The sequence below is a fragment of the Mastomys coucha genome, unplaced genomic scaffold (assembly GCF_008632895.1).
Source record: "Mastomys coucha isolate ucsf_1 unplaced genomic scaffold, UCSF_Mcou_1 pScaffold5, whole genome shotgun sequence".
In the NCBI taxonomy this organism is placed as follows: Eukaryota; Metazoa; Chordata; class Mammalia; order Rodentia; family Muridae; genus Mastomys; species Mastomys coucha.
In genome coordinates this window covers 37,091,775-37,111,376 of record NW_022196911.1, presented here as the reverse complement: position 1 = coordinate 37,111,376, position 19,602 = coordinate 37,091,775, and the positions used below count along the sequence as shown (strand labels likewise).

Here is a 19,602-nt window from a genome sequence, read left to right as displayed (position 1 = left end):
AGGATGATCAGAAAAAATCATTCTAGACAATTAATAAGAAGTCATCATGATTATTATAATAAGAGAAATTGAAATTATTATGGGATTGAGTAAACATCATACTTAGAATGGTTTGCGGTAAGAGCAAATACAAGGAAGGACTTTATGAAAATAGGATTTTGACATAATTTAAGCATTAAACTAAATCCAGATATTTAACCCACTATATCCTAAGGTAGAAAAGTCAAAAGAAAAAATTTGGGAAGCCAGAAACTATTTCTTAGTGTCTAGACCTACAGCTGTAGTATAGATTTAAACTGTAGTTCAAGTAAAGGCTTTTTGGTTGGTGAGAATATTTCAGGACATCAGTCTCATTCTGAAGGAAGATATATGCATATCTTTTGGAAAATGATGAAATTGGTAGTTCACACACCAATTTTCAATCACTTGACAATTAATTATTAACTGTTGGAGTCTTGCTGTCTCAGAAATCTTAGCATGTCTTTTATCCGAACAAGATTGAGAATCACATGTTAATTGCCATAGTAGTCCAGTTATTTCAGACACAATTATTTATAGTAGCTTTAAAGGTATCTTTCTGTATATTTACTGACCTATTCATACAAATTTAGTTTCATGGTGTCAAAATAATTGCATAGAAAAATGGTGAGGAATTTCTTGTACAATAATTAAATTTTGTATTAGTTGACTGATTTAAGCATTCTAAGGAATTGTCATGGAGAGAATTAATAGATACATTTTAATTTATTACCTATAAAATTAATTAGTGTGGACTGAAATTAGCAGAAGATTTATCTGTACTGAAAATTGACTTATTAAAACTTTGATATTTGGGCAAGATGTAATTTTTTTTTAATAGGATTCAATTTTTCTGTAGGCTCCTTCAGTTCTCTTAGTTGTCATTAGTTGCCCACTGCCTCTTGCCTGGCAAATTAAAAAGGTTTGGAGTATCTTGCCTCAGCAGGCCACTAGCTTCTATGAACCCCAAAGCTAAGGATATCATCCAATATAACCCGAAGCTGACAACAGATTCTCCTGTCTTGCTGTCATGTTCTCATCTGATGTCCTCTCTAAAGTATGTTAAAATGCCTTTTGTTTTTCCTTTTGTGACTTCTTTTTGTTTTTTTAACTACATAATATTATTAATTTGGCATGGTGAAGAATTTCTCATACAATAATTAAATTTTGTATTAAATTTGTATTTTGGCTTAAAACATGTTTAAATTTAACCCCCATAGCCATTTCCACATTAGAACAGGCTAATTGGGGTACTGGGGTTCTTGGGACACTATCACTCATAGTTAACTAGTACAAATTCTCTCTTGTTTTTGCTGAGAGTAAGGGTCTGTGTTAACATTGCTGAAATTAACCTGCATACAGAAGTAAGAGGAACACCAGAGATAAATACTTAAAATGTCTAACAAAGTTACAAAACCACTGTACTATTTCAATAATAAAATATTCATTGTTGTAACCCAAGAAACTAAGATGAAATATGAAGACAAATATGATTCTTTGAAATTCATCTTAACTTGTGAAATATAAAGCACATAAGAATACAACACTTTGAGCTGGTTTATTAGGTCAGTACACAGTTCAAGCATGGTAGGATAATACTACAGAGATTTTAGATGGGGAGAATCAATAAAACTTTTAATGTCTTTGAATTTGGTGCATTTAACTACATATCTGGATATATTCAGATATTATATGAAATATAAATCATGCCAATCTTCTCCTTCTTACACCCGCTTTCAATAGCTGTCCTCAGACATCAGAAGAGGGCATCACACTCTGATACAGATGGTTGTGAGTCACTTTGTGCTTGCTGAGAATTGAACTCAGGACCCCTGAGAGCAGACAATGCTCTTAACTGCTGAACCATCTCTCTACTCCTTTTTATTTCTGATAGGAAAAAAAAAGTCATATTCATTGCTTAAAATAGTGTTTGTTCTAGAAGAAAATACTCATCTTTCCACAAAACATTGAGCTTTAAAATGGAGAGAGGCACTTCAGTAGATTTAACCTTAGTGTCAAGTTAGCTACACTGGGAGACAGATTAGTCATACTCAAAGAGAATATTGGCAGATTGTCTTTCATGTTAAGTGTTGCCTTTCTCTTCTTGTTCAAGTGTTTGTCTCCACAAATAAAAATAGAGGTGTTTGATACCAGCACCACACCTAACCACTTTCTTTGTCTACCTACAGCTGTGCCTTGCATATGAGTCTCAAATCAAAACTGATAATCTGAAGAATGAGAATATCTAAACCTATAAAACATCACTTTTGAAATTCAGATACTCTCACAATTTCACAGCAACTATGTGACATGTGGCTATTTATATACTGAATATGATTTTTTATATTTTAGATTTATTTCATTTTCATTACAGCACATCCAGTGCATGTGTGCATATGTGTGTACATACGTGGGTGTATGTATATGTGTGTGCATTCTCATGTGAGTATAGATGACATAGATGCCAGAGGTATATGGTGTCCTGGAACGGGAGTTACAGGCTGTTGTGAGCTAACCAGTGTAGGTGTTAGGATCTGAGTCAGGCCATCTGGATGAGTACTCTTTCCTCATAACTACTAAAACATCCCCATTATTTACTGGATTTTTTTAATATCCCAAGTGTTAGTAGTTCAGTGTAATTTTATAGCCTCAGGATATTTGTTTAAAAATATTAAATAACTAAAAATTAGGTTACTTTTCATAATAGAAGACAGTTAGCTACAAAGTAATTGCAATAAAATCAGAACAATGCTACTATGTTTTTATTACATGATTTTTATCTATCAGGAAAGTTGATTTTGTTATTGCTCTCTTTACAAAGTAGATTAGCAAACTGAAAACAATAGTTGAATACCAATTACAAACAACTGAGAGTGTACCAAATATGATTATGTATGCTGAAAGAATATTAAAAACAGTGAAAGTCTTTATATATGTTTGCTGTCTTTTTTTTTTTTTTTTTCGAGGCAGGGTTTCTCTGTGTAGCCTTGGCTGTCCTGGAACTCACTGTATAGACCAGGCTGGCCTCCAACTCAGAAATCCACCTGCCTCTGCCTCCCAAGTGCTGGGATTAAAGGCATGCGCCACCACCGCTCGACCTGTTTGCTGTCTTTTGATACTATGTCTACAGGATATTTCAAGTTGTTTTCTCAGAATTATTAGAAAGATTTAGGTCAAATAGGGACTGCCTTACTAGATAGAAAACAAATGTTAAAGACAGTGATTTTTGATTGACATTGTATTTTGAGTTGTATAACAACAATAACTAAATGATTATTTACATCAAAGGTGAGTGTAGTTTAAAAAGCATAAGAAAGGGTATCCTAGAAATTGTTTTATTCTCTTTCAATGATTCTTACTTTTTTCACATCTCACAATCACTTGAATGCCATTGTTTTGATCTTTGATCAGTTATGTTACCAAATTTTAAAAAAATCCTTTAACATTTATATCTTTATAATGACTTTTATATAATTTTAGTATGAAGGATTAAAAATAAATTATCTAGACCCTGTTTGAATATTTGTTGCAGAAGAAGAAGGATTATGCAGTCTGAATTACAATAGTTAGCACACATAAAGAAATATAAATTATTTCTTCTTTGAACTAATTCTTAGTCGTACATATAATCACACCCATGATGACCTTAACTTTTATGTCTTGCATATCATTATTGTTAAAATTTATCTTTGATTTCTACTTCTGGAACAGAACAAAGAATTCAGATTCTGAGGATGGGGTAGAGCTGAATCGGTGGGATGCTTTCTAGCTTAATTTACGGAAAGCACTAGGTTTTGTCCCCAGGACAATTGTCAAAAAATAGTATTTTCTCAGTTTTCTAAAAAGGATATTGATTTTTCTCTAAAAAATAAATTGATAAGTAAAATCATGCCTATTCAGTAATTATCCATTTATATTTCTTCCTAACCCTGTTTAATGCCAGCTCTTTTGGTTCCATTTTCTAAGAGAACCAGCATAGTTGGGTTAGAATTTGTTGCTTGTTGTGGTCTTGAACTTGTGCTGTTGGGACCTAGTGTATGTCAAGTACATTACTTGCATGTTCACACAGAGGGCTGATTAGCGTGTAATAAAAAGAGGAGTGGCTGGTAGGAAATAGAATGTAACAGGAAATTCATCTGCGTATTACCTTTAACTGTTTAATAAAACTAGTAAGAGAAAATTAACTTATCGATTTTGAACATGTTATTTTTAACACTTTATTATTGATCCACTTGGTATTTTAAAATGATGTTAAATGGATGTCTTAGCAAATTCATGCACTTGGATGATTTTGGAAAAATCCTGTTGAAGTCAGAAATAGCTAATGGGAGTCTAATTTTCCTGTGTGTAACTTTTGAGGTTAGTTAATTAGGTTATTTTAAGCTGCTTATTTTTGTGAAATGAAATGTAAATAAGTGCACAAGGTGAAAAATAAAAATTGTACATTGCACAAAGAGCCAAAAATTTATGTCTTTAAGAACCAACTCTGGAATGAAAATATTGGCCAAAGTCCAGGAAATATCTTCATCTATTTGCTAATCTTTCTTCTCTTCCTTGCCTCTAATGAACTAGTGTCCACACTTTAAAATCACAAATACTTTATCCTCCATTAAACTTTAAAGTACATTGGCATGTGTATGTTTAAATGTGCATCTTATTTTGTTTAGATTTCTATTTTTGAGTTTATTTTATTGTATGTACCCACATCTTGTTAACTTTATTGACATCAAGGACTTCATTACATGACATTGACAGCAATTCATTACATGTACACACCACATTTTATGAAAAAATTGTACTGTCAATTTGGGTTATATTCATTTCTGTCTATGGATCAACACAGTCATAGGTCTCTGGATGTCCTTATGAACGAATTTAAGAAGGTATGAGCATGTATATTTTTCTGGAATAAAACTAGAAATGGAATGGCTGCATTATAGCATATACAGATGCACATGATAGACAGAAATAGTAAATTTCCTCATACAGGTGTATTAAATATAAATACTCCATGTCATTGCATATTTGGGGAGGGGAAGAGTTAAAGCAAAATAAAACAAACCATTTCAAGAGAGTTGTGTGCTAGTAAACCTAGACGCTGTGTAATTGTTCTTTGCTTGTATAATCTCTTTGTTCTTTGCAATTATAGAGGTTGTCCTCATTCTTGACTCTATCACCTTCTCCTATATTCCAATAGTTATTTGCTGTTTGTAAGGCAGATATGTTGTGGGATGTTAATTCTAACTAACTTGGAATTTAGTGGATAGCAAACAATTAAGCTGAAAACCTAAGCATAGTTCACCATCTAGCTGGAGATATTAGCTTCCTGTACACCATTCTCCATGAAACACACAGTGGGACTTTCTGTGACTATTTGGAAAGTAAGCTTCCTCTCTTTAAAGCAACTTTTGTAAATGTTTATTTCTCTGAAGAATTAAAACAGGAGAGCACAAAAAGGAAGAGTTGTCCACAGCTTGTGATCACATGATCAAAGCAAGTTTTTATTTGATAGTATGTAATAAAATTGGAAGAGTCAAAAATAAAGAGTCCAGTTGTGATCGTGTTTCATTTATATTTCTTGAGACAAGTTTTCAGTAAGTAACCCACACAGCCTAGAATTCTTACACATTCTGGGACTGCTTCATATTCATGGAAGTCTTCCTGCATGGATTCTCAAGTGCTGAGAATACAACCATGTTAAACCTGAACCTGTGTTTTTAATTTACAATTTAAAAATGCTTCAGTGCTCATTGAAGGCCATCCTGCCTCTGCCATTATAATTATTTGCATTCCTGCTTTCTTAATTAGTCTGGAGGTTTTGACATGAATCAAGATTCATATCAGCTAATTAAACTTTTTGTGATAGCTTGTTAATAAATATTTTTCATTTTATGTACTGGACTATATGTGATATTTGATTGAGCCAAATAGATATACCTGACAGATACAAACCTAATTTCAGAACTGAGCTTCAAGTGACCTACAAAAATTATCCTAAACTTGGTAATAATGCGCTTTTAGAATGATCTACATGCATGTATTTTTTTTATTCATTCATTGAACAATTCTTAACAATGACAATGAATGTCAGCTGCACATTCATCCAGGAAACAGACAAATGCACATGCTACTGAAGGCTCTACAAATGGTACTGCATATCTCTTGAGTCCTCTATTCATAAAAGCCAAGATATCTTCCAAGAGTTCCAGTTAGTCTAGAAAATAGGATGGATCCAAGATCCCAGTGCTATGTCCTGATTCTCCTGCACTCTCATATGTTCTGAGTGCCTCTAGTCCAAGTGGTCATAAATCTTCTACTAAATCCTCCCTTATTAGATATATCCTCTAGCTCATTCAACTGTCTTGCTTATATGAGAGTATTGCTTCCCAAACACAAGTTGAAACGAGGCAGCTGATCAGATCCATTAACTTAAATTGCAAGCTTTGCTGTTATTCCCCAGCAAGGGCATATCAAGTCATTGTTGTCTACAATGTCAAGTTTACAAAATTTGAACTTTATTAACTTTGTACTGAAGGTTCTGTATTGTTCACTGGGCTCAGTTATAAACTAATTTATCCTTCTAAGGGAAAAAAGAGCTGGAACCATCATTTACCTTTTTGTTGTCTATTTGATGACTACACATAGAGCAGCAGTTCTCATTGGTGGGTCACGACCTTTGGGAAGATTGAATGACCCTTTCATAGGGTCATGTAAGATTTTTGGAAAACACAAGTATTAACATTACAATTGATAATATAGCAAAATTATAGTTATAAAGCAACAACAAAAATATTTTTATGGTTGGGGGTCACCACATCCTGAGGAACTGTATTAAAGGATCATAGCATTAGGAAATTTGAAAACCACTGGAATAGAGTATTCTTTTAACCTAATTCTTTCTCAAAGCTTTGCAGCATATAGAGTACATATTATTATATATATTATATATTATATATTAAATATATTATATATATTTAATATATATTATATATTGTATATATTTGTTTTGGCAAACCAAAGTGCCTACTGATAATTATGAATGTGTATAATGATTTCAGAAGAAAGCAGTTTTAGAAGCATTCATATTTAAAACATGAGTGAGAGATACATTGAGGTTTTTAAAGTTTTTTTCTATAACAGTATGAATATTTAATAGTATCTATATTTGCTATTGTTATTTCTGTAATAAAAACCAAGTATGCAACCATCAACACACACTGTTAATTCCTAGGCTAACAATAAGGCTCAGTTGCTCAGTTAAATATTTCTGCTTAAATTACCAGAGGCTTTGTAAACCCAGGTGTGGCAGTGTATGACTGAGGCCATTCTGCATCCCTAAAAATAAAATTAAGAGAGAAAACCCTTCACTGTACAAGAATTTTTAATATAAATTATTCAAAGTTGTCACTTTTCTGATATTTGTGACCTGGGGATATATAATGCCATGCAAGATATTGTGCATATAAATCATTGTGTCTATAAAATAAATCTGAAACCAGTACCGATATCGCATTAGTGCACTGATTTTTAAACCACACTAGCATGTGTGTATTTTAAGCATAAAAATAAATGAGATTCCCTTCATTATGTTATTTGAATACATTACCTATATGAAAGAAAGAAAAATATAGAGTACATTTATGAGGCAGAGAATATGAATGGATTTAAATAACAGCTCATTTAGGCAACAAATGCAGTTTAATTCTTGCCTAAGTGTCTGCTCTTTTATGCTGGGTGTGTGTAATAGAGACCTCCTATTTAACCTTGATCTGTAGTAAATCTATTAGAATATGACATAGATAAATATATAAAACTCCTTTTAACTATTTTTAACAGCAAACATTCCAAATGTATACCAAAATCAGATATTCATAATCTTTTATTTAATTTTAATTGTACTTTCTTTTTTACAAGTCCCACCTTTACATAAAATAACATATTATCAGTTTTAAAATGAGTTAATGTTTATAGTTATGGCTTAGTTCCAACCATGTATAAATTTTTAAAAGCAGAAATAAAAATGAATACTGTGATTTACAACCTGAAGACACAGATTCAAATGACTAAGGCAAATTGGGAACAGAAAATTTATTATAGAAATGCCAATGATTATGGAATTTTAGAAAGAGCCTCACTTATGATTGTAGATGGATCTTAGAGTTCAGCAATTCTAGAAAATCCATTGAGACTTTTAATGCTACTAGTCCACCATTCTTGGTTAAAGAACCTTATAGCAACCATTGTAGTATTTCACAAATGAGAAGAGTGAAGGTTTATGGACATGTTCCACAGACACATCATTCAGGTGGATTATTTTTAATTAATTATGATAATTAAGAATAACTTTGATTGCATAATCTTTTCCCCAATATGGAAGGGTTTTTTTTTGTTTTGTTGTTGTTGTTCTTTTTTTATTAAAAGGCACCACAAAGAGTGCGAACTCTAAATAATTCCCAGGGGACTCTAATGGGATCCTGAACTTAGATTTTCAAGTTTTTGTTTGCTTTCAAGCCACATAACAGTTAAATGGATTTCCTTAAATCATTATCAGTGTTGGTGCCCAGGCAAGGTCAAGGTGCCTCATTATTGGCTAGACATTATCATAGTCCAACTGTAAATACAGAAGCCCCACCTCCAAAGTCCAGAAGAAACAGTCTACCATGATCGAGGGAAACTGTTTCCATTCTTTTTTCAGACAAATATGGAAATGATAACAGATCATGCATCATCCCCTTTAATTTAGATCTCAGCTGAGAGAGCTGTAGAGAAGCTAAATCTCATTTATTTATAATATAGGGGCTCATTATTTTTCTTCCTGGAAAACATCTGTTTTTAGGTCTTCTAATGTAATCTTAGGTAAGTGTCTTGAAGCAACATCTATGGACTCAGGCTTTGGGACAGCATTGCTCACCTTATCATAGTAATTACGATGGGCCTGACTACTAAATAGTCATTTTATTGCTATACATTGTAATATGAGCACTGATTATCTCTCATGCTTAAAATTTAAAATTTTTGACTTACCAACTTTGAGTAAACTATCTCAGGTGACAAATTGAAAATTAATATAGAGGGCTGACCAGATATTTCTGATTCCTAAATATATGCTCTTAATTTCTCTGTTGTATTTTAACTCTTCATGTCTATTTGGGCACTTCAAAATATGGAAATAAAACTACCACTGATATATTTATTTTAAATAAACAATTAGGTTTTGTTTCAGCAATTGATAGGAAAGTGATGATATTGGGAAAATTGTTAGTTACATTCAGTAAAACATCCTTTCTTTTAACTAAGAATATATTTATGTTTACATTAACTGAATTTCTGATTCTAGTTTCTAGACAGTAAAAGTAATATTAATATGGTAACACTGTTCTTAGAATATTCATTTGTTACTATGAAAAGTTTCTATAACTACAAGGTAAATTAAATCACAAAATAAACATCATCTTCTTATATTACAGAAGAGAGGATCCACCCATATATCTGGAATGGAAGGAGAGAGTAGGGGGATGTAAAAGGCACTTATACTTTTGCATGAATAGTTATAATAAAATGCTATCATGATTACTTTTGATGAACCAACCATATTCTTTCTTCATAAACTAGATAAGTTAAATCTTTCCTGTTAGAAAACCTTCCCTTCTCACACTAGTAAGATCTGGGTCATAGGATTAGAACTCCATTAGGCAGTGCTTAGCAGTGCTTTGGTGAAATGAGCCTTTGAAACCCAGAGGCAATTTCCCATCAAAGAGCTGGTCAAGGCTGCAATGAGGTCTTCCTTTGGAGAGCTGGCTGAAATACTGCCAGCCTATCTGATTCAGTATAGACACTCTAGAATGAAAGCTTGCCTGAAGCTCCTATCCTCATTAAAATATAAAATGTAAAATGGAATCTTTGGTATGTTATGGTAGAAATATTTAATCTCTATCGGAGTTTCTTCTCCTCTGTGACCATTTAGTTCTCAGATAAAAGACACCCACAACCTTTCTATATAATAAGCCTTAATCAGCTTTGTCCATGTAGTTTATTATTTTTATAAGTTTTGTTTTATAACTTTCTATGGGAATATATTATATTTATATCACTTTCATTCTTCCAAAAACATTATTGCTTGAGAATGTTATATTTGTATACAATCATATATGATCATATCCACCCAGCTATTAACTTTTTACTCATGCTGGAACCTCCTCCCCCAACACATTCATTCTCCTCCTCACTTCATTTTCTCTTCTTTTTCTAAAAGAAATTCTCTACTAAGTCTAATTAGTTTTCCCGTATGCTCATGGATATTAGGCTGTCTACTGGAGCATAGACAACATACCAGTGGCCACATAACCAAACAACGATTCATTCTTCCCCAGCAATTATTAATGGACAACAGCACCTCAGCAGTGCAGAGCTTCATGAGATGCTCCCCTATCTATGCTAGCATTTTGGCTGGCTGGTTTCTCTGTAGGTACCCAGAGCCTCTGAGAATTCATGATTGTCATAACCATGCCATTTCCAGAAGAACACATTCCATAGTACACTTCATCTTCCAGCTTTGACATTCTTTTTATCTCCTCTTCTGTGATGTGCCCTGAGCCTGCTAAGGCTCAGGTGCATTGGGGTGGGGAAGGTTGTTAATAGTCATGTTGTGTTCACAGCCAAACACTCATAATTTGTTGAACAGTTGTGAGTCTCTGCACTAACTACAGGTACTGGGAAGAAAAGCTTCTCCAAACAAAAGTTGAGAGCAGCCTAGGTCTGTAGGTATAAAAATAATCGTTATTAAAAAGTTTGACAATTTATGAAAATAACAACATCAGGTTCCCCTTTAGGGTTTGTGACTTCCCCAGGAGTGAGACAGAATAATGGTACCAGGCATGAATTCCCTTCTGGAGGAAAAAAACTGCAAATCAATCAGAAGGCATGGAGTTACCCCATAATATTAACCAAAAACACAGGTGCATTAGTTGTACCATTAGTCCTATCTTGCCTGGAAGATCAATACTGCACTATTCAACACTCAGTGATAGGCAAGATTCTTGATGTCTTTTCTCCTTTAATAGGCTACATAACCCCTTCTGGCACTATAAAAACTAGCCAGTGGGAAGGGATTTTCCCAGTTGGTTTGAGATTGATTTCTCTAGACCTTAAAAGCAGAATCTGTGATATCTTCAGCCATAAAAGTCTTATCATGTGGTTATGGTGGGCAATTAAGATATGCTTTGTTGTTTGGGAGACCATTGCAACATTGCTGATGAGTAATGTGTTCCATCCCTTGTATTATGATTTTCATTTAATGTAAAGTACTTTGAACTACACACACACACACACACACACACACACACACACACACATACACAGCTTAATAAACACTGTGTTCCTACAGGGACTATAATACATAACTTCAGATACTATTTCCCAAAGCTATAAAATAAAAGATTACTGTCATTGTTCTCCAAGTTATTCTAACTAGTTAGTGTTTACTCTGAAAACATCACCTTCTTTCTTCTTTACTACCAACATTAATAATCATTCACCATTACATACAGTCTTAGTCATCCACATGTTATGCATTTTCTATGTGTATATTCACATATGATACATACCAATGTACAAATATACATACACATATATTTAAACTACATATAAACATTTAATTTCTATATGTTGCATCTGTAAGTATTTCATTGACTGATAAGATGGAAGAAAAGTGAAATTTGACATGGGGGAAAACCACACTTCAACAGGTTAAGATGTCTGCCACCTAGCCTTATACCTCTAGCTTGATTCCCCAGCAACCACATAGTAGAGGAGAAAACAGACTATCCAAGGTTGTTTGCTGACCATTCCTCAAGTATTAACCTCCACATTTGTGCCATGACAGTCTTTCCTACCCCCAATTAAATAATTCCAAATAAATAAATATAATAAAATTTATATTTATATATATTTACTATATTATCTATTTATTATTTATATATAATCTCTTATATATTTATTTTATATATATATAATCTGTTCAAAGTTGCAATCTGCTATCTAATACTACCCATTCTATACCATAGTTAGAAGATTAAAACTAAATCTAAGACTGTAATTTTCATCTAACATGAAAGTGTGAACTTTCATGTTAACTTTCCACAATCCTCAAATTTCATCCTAAAGTAGAGATTTCTGGATTGCTGATAGAAGTGAAAGGAAAATGTTTGGCAAGAACTTATATTTTCCTTGACCTTGAAAATTACAATAATTTTGCCTATGGGAGAGGAGGGGCTAGACCATGAGATAGCGAAGATAAAAATCAGGAGGTTCGACTCATCTTCCAGATCCATTCCACCCTTCTATATCAATTATGAGGAACTTCTCAACAGGGTTCAGCATATAATACTGAGAGCATATAGTCCTGTGACTATTTAATCTGTCAAAACAATAGATTTTATTCATGGCTACAGTGTACCCAGCATCACTTTGAGACTCCAGCCTAGTTAATATTGCTGTGACAATGGGTGAATTAAAGTGTGCTACTACATTTTTCTTCATAGTACCAGTTTCTTAACAACTAAAGATAAATGGATAGCTCTAGCCTTCAGTGCAAGACAGTGGAGAAAATACACATCATGTAGCCTGAGGACAGAAAAGGCAGTAAGCCTGAACTCTCTTCAGTGGCTCCATTGGGGGAGGAGGGGCTGCTCTGCAGACTGTGGGAGTTGGGAGTGAATCTAATTATCACTCTCTTACTTTCATTAATAGGTCAAAATAAGTTAACTTTTCAAAGGAGCAAGAAGGAGATGTTACGATGCTATGGCTGAATTATTAGGCTGCATTATAATAACTTAAATATTATGTTCACAATTTTTAAAATGCTCTTTATGAGGCTTGGCAGGTTGGGAGAGATGAACATCAAATACGGAAATGCAAAAATTAAAGATAACACACTGCTTATTTATAGATGGGAGTATATTTATAGTTGGGAGGGCAGAACACTCTGGAAAACAGGAGGAAATATTTTAATCTCCATCTGCACAATTTAATAGGTTAGATTAACCATTAGGTAAGCCCTTTGATGTTTTTCTGCATTTGTGAGGTCCTGCCTCATTTCTCCTTTATTCTGGTTTGTTTATGGTAGAAGTCAACTCAGGAGTAATCTATGTGTTTGACGACCAATATTTTTGTTTTCTTAGCTTCACAAGCCAAAAGTCAGATGATGATTATGAAGATTATGCTTCTAATAAAACATGGGTTTTGACTCCAAAAGTTCCAGAGGGTGATGTCACTGTCATCTTAAACAACCTGCTGGAAGGGTATGACAACAAACTTCGACCTGACATCGGAGGTATGAGGAGGCTTTAGAATCTGTGCTATAGAAAGGGATGTACCAGCATTAGTTACTCAATTAGAATGACTAAAGCCAAAAAAGTTTAAATTATAATCCTATAATTTTAAATATAGAGAAAAGGCAAGATGGGCAGTGGTACCACACATCTTTAATTCTAGCACTAGAGAGGCAGAGTGGGTAAATCATCTTGAGATCGAGACCAGTTTGGTTTAGAGTGGGTTCTAGGATGTGCAGGGCTATACAGGGAAACACTCTTGAAAACAAAACAAAACAAAAACCCCAAAACAACAAAATACACACACACACACACACACACACACACACACACACACACATACACACACACACACATACACACTCACACACGCACACACACACACACACACACACACAAGAAAGAAGAGAAAGCATATAAAATGCAGTCAAGCCTGGAGTTGCAATGGTTAAACTTCAAAGCTTCTAGACAGTTTTCTAGATATTTCAAAGATTTTATAAATAATGACTACTTCTAATGAAATGGCACCAGAGAGAAGAGGAAAGGTGAAGAATAGCAGAGAAGATATTGGGTACACTCATCTATTGAACAACCAGCTGAAAATTTCAGTGGCCTTAACCATAAACATTATTTGGCACCAGACTACCAGAAAGGCTAAGCCAAACTGGACTGACAGTCTCTTATTTACAGAATTGGCATCCAAACTAGGAGAATAGTAAGAGAAAAGAAGGAACGAAAAAAGTGGAATATCATAAGGATTAAAGTTTGGGCTTTGAATTGGCGCATTCACATTTGTATAGATATTGTCTGTCTAAGTAAGATTTGCCAACCCCTAAGTCAAGAGACAGGAAGTAACCTCACTCACAGGAGTGAAAGGGTGTGAATGTCAGTGTTGATGAAGAACTCTGTCTGCTATAGAGAATTTGGACATGGTACTTTCAAGGAAAATGAATAAATATGAGATGAATGGGCTTGAATTGAAGCCCAGAACCATCTCATACATCTTCTGTTCATGAAATGTTAATTAAAATAGATCATGCTTATTCAATCTTGAACATTAGACCACATTTTAAAAAAAACAATATTAGTTCTGTATAACAAGTCAGTATAAAACAGGCTTTGTTATAGTTTCTTATACTATCTATACAGTTACAGCATTCAGGAGGTCATTGGATCAGATTTTGATTTGCTATTGGCTAGAGATGTGTTGGGGGTGAAGTGATGGTAAATGCATCAGCAAGAGTTCTGTTATATTACTGTTGTATATGTCTACTTTGAACCTTTAAAACTTAGATCTATCACTCTTACTTTCCTATATGCATCAATTAAGAGTAGTCAAGACCACTAACCAAGGAGTACAAATGGAGGAACGCATGGCTCCAGCCATATATGTAGCAGAAGATTGCCTTGTTGGGCATCAATGGGAGAAGGGGCCCTTGGTCCTGTGAAGGCGAAATGCCCTAGTTTGGGGGAATGTGAGGGCAGGGAAGTGGGAGTGGGTGGGTGGGTGGGGCCACACCCTCATAGAGGCAGGGGGAGAGGGGATGGGATAAGGTGTTTCTGGGGGGGTGAGAATTGGGAAAGCAGATAACATTTGAAATGTAAATATATAACATATCCAATAAAAAAAGTGTAGTGAGAAAGCACAAATGGCTACTGGAGCTTGGAGGGGAAAAAGTGAGGAAAACCAAGAAATCAAGAGTGCTATCTCAAACATTCTAGAAAAACAAACAGAAAGAAACATCTCTTGATTTCTATCTAATACACTGTTTTTTGAAACATCTTGTTTAAAATAGATAATTATTTGAAAACAAAATTATTATGAAAATTTAACAATATTAAAGAGTGATATATCTAAGTTTTAAAGGTTCAAAGTAGACATAAACAACAGTAATATAACAGTACTCTTGCTATTGTGTTTAGTACTAAATTAGTTGTGAATAAATCATTTCTAGTGAGCTAGACTAAAAAACAAACTAAAATTATACAATTTTGTTCCTGGCAAAACCAAACAAACACACATTCCTGTAATTTTCCTTTCAGTGAAACCAACTTTAATTCATACCGATATGTATGTGAACAGCATTGGTCCAGTGAATGCTATTAATATGGTGAGTTACAGAATTTAATTATTTATATTTAACCTGGAAATAAGGACTATATTTTTTAAAGGGAATAAAGGTTTTGAAAATAAGACAATATTATAGACCTATTTTTTTCATGATATGATGATGTTCAAAAATTTGAAGATTGTTGTCATTAGAGTCAAGTGTGGTTAGATATGAAATTAATGTTTGTAATTGTGATATAATGTTGATCCAAAAATGCATATAGAATCTGACTTCTTTTTAGAAGATAGATGGTATAAAAATAATAGTATACTTCAAATTAGAAATGTCTCTCAGAGCACATATTGTATATTTATGTTTTCAACCCAAATCTGAAGTGAAAAACTAGAATGAAATATATGGTATATTTTAATATAAACAGTATGGTAAAATATAGTAAAAAAACATAAATTCAGTTAAAATGATGTAGCCAAAAATATTATTTCAATGCAGGGCATATGTAATAACTTATATATAACAACACAATAAATTATAGTGATATTATGAATTAAACTTGGTATTTACCATGGTAGAATAAATTTATTTTATGTTGTATTGTTATGTACAGAAATACAGATAGGATGACTTAAACTTTCAGTTACTGTCATTACTTACATAACCATGAAAGTAATCTCAGATGTCACACAACCTGAATATTCAGACACAAACTATAAATATTTCAAACGGATAGGAGAAATTTTGGGTTAAAAACTTTGTAGGTGGGTTGGTGTTCCCCATCCCTCCCTTTCTGTCTAAATTCTGGAGATGGTCTCTTCAGGTTTTATGTCCTCACTGTTGGGCATTTCAGCTAAGATCACCCACATTGAGTCCTGAAATCCTCCCTCATCTCAAGTCTCTGGGACTTTCTAGAGTTTCCCACCAATCCCAACCCTGGCATCTGCATATTTCCATTCATTCTGCTGGCTCTCTGGGCCTCTTTGCTGGCTACCCTCTCAGAGCCAAAGGGGAGAGGGAATAAAAGAAAGAACTCTGTTAAGGCGATATGGGTGGCAAGATTTGGGATACAAATACATAAAATAATTAATAAAAAAGAATTTCGGACTGAGAAGTAACCTGTGTGCAAGGTACAGGGCATCCACAGTGGACTATAGTTTGCCAAAGCGAAACCCAGATTCAGGTGGTACAGGCGAAAGGATTACAGGTCAGTATACACACAGCAACATATGTGCATCCTGATGTTGTATGTAGTCATGATAAACTATGCCTTCCCCTGATGCCTCATGAATTACATCATAAAATGGAGTATGGGATATTGGAAAAATAAGGAGGTCCTTTTGAATTTTCCATATTCTAAAAATTCTAAGTTGTTTTCATGTGTTCTCCTTTTCCTATATAAGATCAATCTTACTGAAATCAATATATAAAGTAGTGAAAGGTACAGGAATGGTTATTTGGAACCATGATGATACTACGTAACTTAAGCTGCCGATCATTGTTATAAAAGCTGATTCTTTGGATTATAGATTTTAAGTGGTTTATTAAATGAGTTGACAAGTGAAAAGCACATAGTCAGACAGTGACCCCTAGGAAGAATTGCTGAAGTGCTGAAGAATCACAAAAAATAAAACCAACAAGTAAACAAAAGCAATAACAAAAACCACACAAAATAGCTGCAGGGTTTTGCTTTTCAATAAAAACTCTCATACTGATGACAAAGTCAAAACGTAAAGACCGCAAGTATCCAGGACCTTGAACCCATGTGTTAGGGTTAGCTTTTATTCTGTCAATGAGGGTAACAAAGTCCAACTATTAAAGAAGGATTTTCCTCCTCACGACTGCCTATGAATGTGTCAGTCATACCAGATCTACTGTATTCTGATTTCAGTCCTTCGGGTCTGAATGTCACACAGTACTTGCTTGTCTTTGTCTGAAATCATCCACCTTATATTTGATAGGCTCTTAAAGTGAATTTTGATGTTTACCTGTCATTATTACATTTTAGAATATGCTCCACGAAAGAGATTAATTCAGCATAAGAATCACTGCTAATATCTTAATAAAATAACTTTATTCTAATCAACTCACAAATAAAAGCATTGCATAGCTAAGCAAAGTAAGCAATTTAATTATTTTAACTTATTTAGCAAAATGAAATAAACATTCATAACTTCTAGTATGTTGTCTTTCGAACTTGCTACTCGTCAGGGGCAAAGCATTTTTTATATTTTCACAAGAGTGACCACTTGACGTCTTTAGAGCCTTTCTTTTATCATTAGGCAGCTGAACCTACAAAACTTCATTTAAGTATCTTGGATGCATGGGGCTTCAGTTTGCTCTACAATAGTGAATCTGGAACGATTATTCTTTTATGCAACATTTAGTAATACCTGGTGATTGTTAGGGTGAAGTAGAAGATTTGCTACTGGTATGTGGGACATTAAAGGCAGAGATCATGCTAAACAACCTACAGTGGACAGGGGAGCACCCACCTCCACTTCTCCCTAACAAATATGATCTGCCTTCTTGCTTTGTATGTGTATGAAGGAAGGTATTCACCAGGGTTTGGAGATTTGGCCAGAAATCATAAATATATGAAACTGGAGGTAGAGACCCCACTAGCAATTGTTTTCTTTTGGACTATTCCATGATGTCTCATACTGGCAATTAACTCAAGATTGAAAAAACACAAACTCTTTAAATCTTCTGTTCTTTTTAAAACAGGAATATACAATTGATATTTTTTTTGCCCAAACCTGGTATGACAGACGTTTGAAATTTAACAGTACCATTAAAGTTCTCCGGTTGAATAGCAATATGGTGGGGAAAATCTGGATTCCAGACACTTTCTTCAGGAACTCCAAAAAGGCTGATGCTCACTGGATCACAACTCCCAACAGGATGCTGAGAATTTGGAATGATGGTCGTGTTCTCTACACCTTAAGGTACTTTATGAGGGTGTAGGGAAGAGGTACTTGTTGGAAATAAGAATGAAATCAATGCTTTCAGGAAGCAAAGAAGGATGGATAGAAAAGGATTCTGATGACTCTTGGCTTTCTATCTTGCTATCCCATGAACTAGGGTAACTATAAATTTTCTACGTACCTAACTTGCTAAAAGGTGCATGAGTATCAACTTGGCACATCAACATTCTCTTTTACATAACAAGCACTATATTTTCCTTGTTACATTTTCTGTTTAGATGTATTAAATGAAAACAGATGTTAAATATTAGGATAGATGGAGCTACTGTATTTTCACGACCATTTGGCATCTTTAGAATCCTTCTTTTGTTATAAGGAAGCTGAGTTTACAGATCCCCATTTGAGTAGCACTTGAATGCATGGGACTTTGGCATACGCTAAGTGGTGAACATGGAAGTCTCATTGTGCAGTACTTTCCACTAACTTACTTCCCATTATTTAATATCCATGAGCTATAGCTAGTGATTCTTTACCTGATAGGTAAGAATCTTGCCCCACAGAATTTTTACAGGTGAAATTAGTGACAGACAAATAGCTAACCTTTGGCCATGATATTTGTAAGATTTATTTATATATTAGCAAAATCTAGACAGTATACATCTATGTTAACTTGTAATAGGTACCAGTAAAATGTATTTATTCCTTAATACTAAACATATACAGCATAATACTTTCAAATGATTTGAAATCTCTACCATAGTTAGATCAGTTACTGAGAAAAATGGCTCCAACTGCAAAAGAAAGTCATTGTGTCTGTTTTAGATTCATTGGGAATGTACTAAATTCCTGATAAGGTAATGACTAGAATTAGAAATGTGAAAATCAAAGTCTGTATGATAAATCAGAGTTCATTTGGCTTGTGAAATCTGCAATTATTCACTATACCTCAAGTCTTGTTATCATATTCTAATGTTGTAGTCAATTTTGAGTTCTTATTAACTTGGGGAACAGTGTTTAATTATAGAAGCCTCCTTAAAGTGTCAATTATGATCTGCTTAAGATTTGAAACACTATATGTATCTATAAGGAAAGATGTTAATATGGTTCTAGAGCTATTTATATTTCAGAATCTATATTTATATCTGCAATCTATCTGTATTATCTTTAATTATAATAATATCACTTTAATTTTGAGAGATAATTCTAATAAAAACCAGATTTAATTAAAATCTAATTTGTGAGTAAAGCCAAACTTTTCTTTGAAGA

At 33.8% G+C, this 19,602-nt stretch overlaps 1 protein-coding gene across 2 annotated transcripts in view; it reads left to right on the top strand.

Annotated features, from left to right (window-relative positions):
• Positions 1-19,602, top strand: part of Gabrg2 (gamma-aminobutyric acid type A receptor gamma2 subunit) — a 91,009-nt gene that overhangs the window by 12,222 nt on the left and 59,185 nt on the right. For both annotated transcript variants that reach the window (XM_031351490.1, XM_031351491.1), the window contains exons 2-4: positions 13,197-13,348; positions 15,390-15,457; positions 18,137-18,357. In XM_031351490.1, the coding sequence (XP_031207350.1) occupies positions 13,197-13,348; positions 15,390-15,457; positions 18,137-18,357 (441 nt within the window). The remainder of the gene's footprint in view (positions 1-13,196; positions 13,349-15,389; positions 15,458-18,136; positions 18,358-19,602) is intronic.